The 3,008-nt window shown below is 50.1% G+C and overlaps 1 protein-coding gene across 4 annotated transcripts in view; it reads left to right on the top strand.

Annotated features, from left to right (window-relative positions):
• OTUD5 (OTU deubiquitinase 5) overlaps nucleotides 1-3,008 on the top strand; it is a 32,674-nt gene that overhangs the window by 20,507 nt on the left and 9,159 nt on the right. For 2 of the 4 annotated variants that reach the window (XM_017523913.2, XM_017523914.2), the window contains exons 3-5: nucleotides 1,895-1,959; nucleotides 2,047-2,203; nucleotides 2,302-2,450. In XM_017523913.2, the coding sequence (XP_017379402.1) occupies nucleotides 1,895-1,959; nucleotides 2,047-2,203; nucleotides 2,302-2,450 (371 nt within the window). Of the gene's footprint in view, nucleotides 1-1,894; nucleotides 1,960-2,046; nucleotides 2,219-2,301; nucleotides 2,451-3,008 lie in introns of all 4 variants that reach the window. The other 2 variants (XM_017523911.2, XM_017523912.1) reach the window with 1 other exon arrangement.

The following is a 3,008-nucleotide window of genomic DNA, read 5'->3' as shown; positions in this document are numbered from 1 at the left end:
AAGTGTTCCCATATGACCTGATCCTAGCCCAGTGCCCTAAGGGAGATTCCATCAGAGCAGTGGTCCTCTGGGGAAACAAAGGGAAATTCCCTAAACCAGTGGAAATCAGACTTGCATGATCTTCAAGCCCACTTTAATTTCACAGGGAGAAGAGCTCCCTGGCTTACCCAGCCTATTCATTTGCTCAGTAAACTTCTCCTGATTTCCTTTACTGTATCGGGCCCTGAGCTGGGGGTGCACTTTGGTGTGAACTGCCCTTTGCCTTCAGTGGGAGCCCAGTGTGGTCGGGCAGAAGTCTGTGCACACCTTTGATAAATCTGGTGATAGATGTGTCCTGGGTAGTGGGAAACTGTATTAAAGAACATGTTGGGCCAGGCACGGTGGCTCACACCTATAATCCAGGCACTTTGGGAGTCTGAGGCGAGAGGATCGCTTGAGTCCAGGCGGTTGAGGCTGCAGTGAACTGTGATCATGCCACTGCACTCCAGCCTGGGCAACAGAGCGAGACCTTGTCTCAAATAAATAAATAAATAAAGAACACATTGGTGTTTGAGAAGTAGGCAGCTGACGAGGATGGAAGGAGCGTCCTGAAGAGAAGGAACGGCATGTGTGAAGATCCTCAAGCGAAGCAGAGGGAGTGTGTTTCCTTCTCGCCTTAGTTTGACCAAATCTCACGACGCCTGGACTATTCGGGCCACAGGCTGCCCATGCTGAGTTAAGCTAAAGTTAGTTGCATGTGTGTCTTATCTCTTTTACTAGACTGTGTGCTCCCCGAAGGTAGGGGCAGGATTTTACTCACCTCTGTCACCTTCACAGTATCCCATATTCAGGCCTCCCTACGGAGGAAGGAATTTTGATTTACTGTGTGGCTACTCTGTCCCAAGCCCAGTGGTAGTCATTTTATACCCATTATTTCATTTAATCCTCACAAAAGGCCTACCATGTTGTTATCCCTCTTTTTTTTTTTTTTTGGTGAGACAGAGTCTCACTCTGTTGCCAGGCTGGAGTGCAGTGGCATGGTCTCAGCTCACTGCAACCTCTGCATCTTGGGTTCAAGCGATGCTCCTGCCTCAGCCTCCCAAGTAGCTGGGATTACAGGCGCCTACCACCACACCCAGCTAATTTTTGTATTTTTAGTAGAGATGGGATTTCACCATGTTGGCCAGGCTGGTCTCGGACTCCTGACCTCAAGTGATCTGCCTGCCTCGGCCTCCCAAAGTGCTGGGATTAAGGTGTGAGCCACTGTACCCAGCCTGTGAACCCTCTTGTTCCCATTTTACAGAGGCATGTGAGGCTCAGAACACTTGGGTCACTTGCCTCTGGTCACTCAGCTCTCTAGTATCTGGCAGAACTGTGCTTAGAGCCCTTTTTTTTTTTTCCTTTCCTTTTTTGTCTTTGTTCCTTTTTTTTTTCAACCTATAAAGGCCGTGCTGACTCGTGGGAGTCAGGAAAACTGAATTCCAGAGTTGACTCTCTCACAAACTGAGTCTTTGTGACCTTGGACAAACTACAAACTCCCCCTGAACCTCAGTTTCCTCATGTGGAAAGTGAAGGGAGGGTGTGGGAATCAATAGCGTTTGAGGCCAACCTATGGAACTTAGAATGTTCTTGATTTCTCTGAGTGGCCACGTGTACCCTAGACAAAGTCATCTGCCCAAGAGGCCTGTGGCTGTGTTCCTCTCACCTGCACTCGTGTTCTTCAAGTCTGGTCCTGCCTGCCTTATTTTTCTGTGACCCCGTTCTAGCCTACAAGGGCAAGAAATCTCCAGGCCTTGGGGTAGAAAAGGGAGTTTCCCTGGTTCCCTGGCTCCTCCTCCCCAAAGGATGTTCTGTGATTCAGAACTCTTCTCTGGCATCTCTGACCCCAAGGTGCTGCTTTCTTCTGTCCCCACAGCTGACCAGGTGTATGGAGACCAGGACATGCATGAGGTTGTGCGAAAGCATTGCATGGACTATTTGGTGAGAACTTAGGGAGGCCTTGGGGCAAGGGCAGGGTGGGAGGATTTCTTCTCCACTCCGACCTTGACCTTCCAATCTATTCTGCAGATGAAGAATGCCGACTACTTCTCCAACTATGTCACAGAGGACTTTACCACCTACATTAACCGGAAGCGGAAAAACAATTGCCATGGCAACCACATTGAGATGCAGGCCATGGCAGAGATGTACAACCGTCCTGTGGAGGTGTACCAGTACAGCACAGGTACTTCTGCAGTGGGTAGGTGAGGGACTGATGGCGCCTCGTTCGAGCCTGCCCTACCTGGCCTGCTGTGGATGCTCCCTCCTTCTCTTTCTCTGCAGACCCCATCAATACATTCCATGGGATACATCAAAATGAGGACGAACCCATCCGTGTCAGCTACCATCGGAATATCCACTATAATTCAGTGGTGAATCCTAACAAGGCCACCATTGGTGTGGGGCTGGGCCTGCCATCATTCAAACCAGGGGTGAGTGGGTCCCTGTGCCTAGCATGGCTGCTGGATATAGAGGTCAGAAACCTCTCTTGGAGTCTCTTTTGCCCCCACTCACAAAAATAATCTGTCTCCTCTCTGGGTCTCCCCTGAGGTCTCACCCTTATAAAGTAGGGAGTTACTCAAGGAGATCTCTCAGGGCTTATTCATTGGTCTTGGTTTACCTGTCTGAGCTGGCTTACCTATCTTTTGTGCCCGTTGAGGGCTGGCATTTTAGGATACGGAGTCCTATTTGGGAGCAGTGAGCCAGGGCCTGGTCGGGGCATCTTGGCATGGATCTTCCTCCTGGGATCATGGTGGTTACAGATAGCTGTGGTCACAGAGACAAGGGGTACAGGCCTGGTCCCACCACTGACTCGCTGTGTGACCTAGGCAGATTCTACAGGTATTCCAGGCTGGCAGCTTGGCTGATAAAGAAAGCGCCTCCCACTGGGCCTGGGACCTACTAGATGTTCAGAAGGTGGCAGTGCATTTTCCCAGTACACACTGATAGATTCTCATTCATTTCTCTATCTCTCTCTCTCTCTCTCTCTC

The sequence above is a fragment of the Cebus imitator genome, unplaced genomic scaffold (assembly GCF_001604975.1).
Source record: "Cebus imitator isolate Cc_AM_T3 unplaced genomic scaffold, Cebus_imitator-1.0 Scaffold30, whole genome shotgun sequence".
In the NCBI taxonomy this organism is placed as follows: Eukaryota; Metazoa; Chordata; class Mammalia; order Primates; family Cebidae; genus Cebus; species Cebus imitator.
Note: the sequence above shows the minus strand (reverse complement) of the source record. Positions and strands in the feature narration are given on the sequence as shown.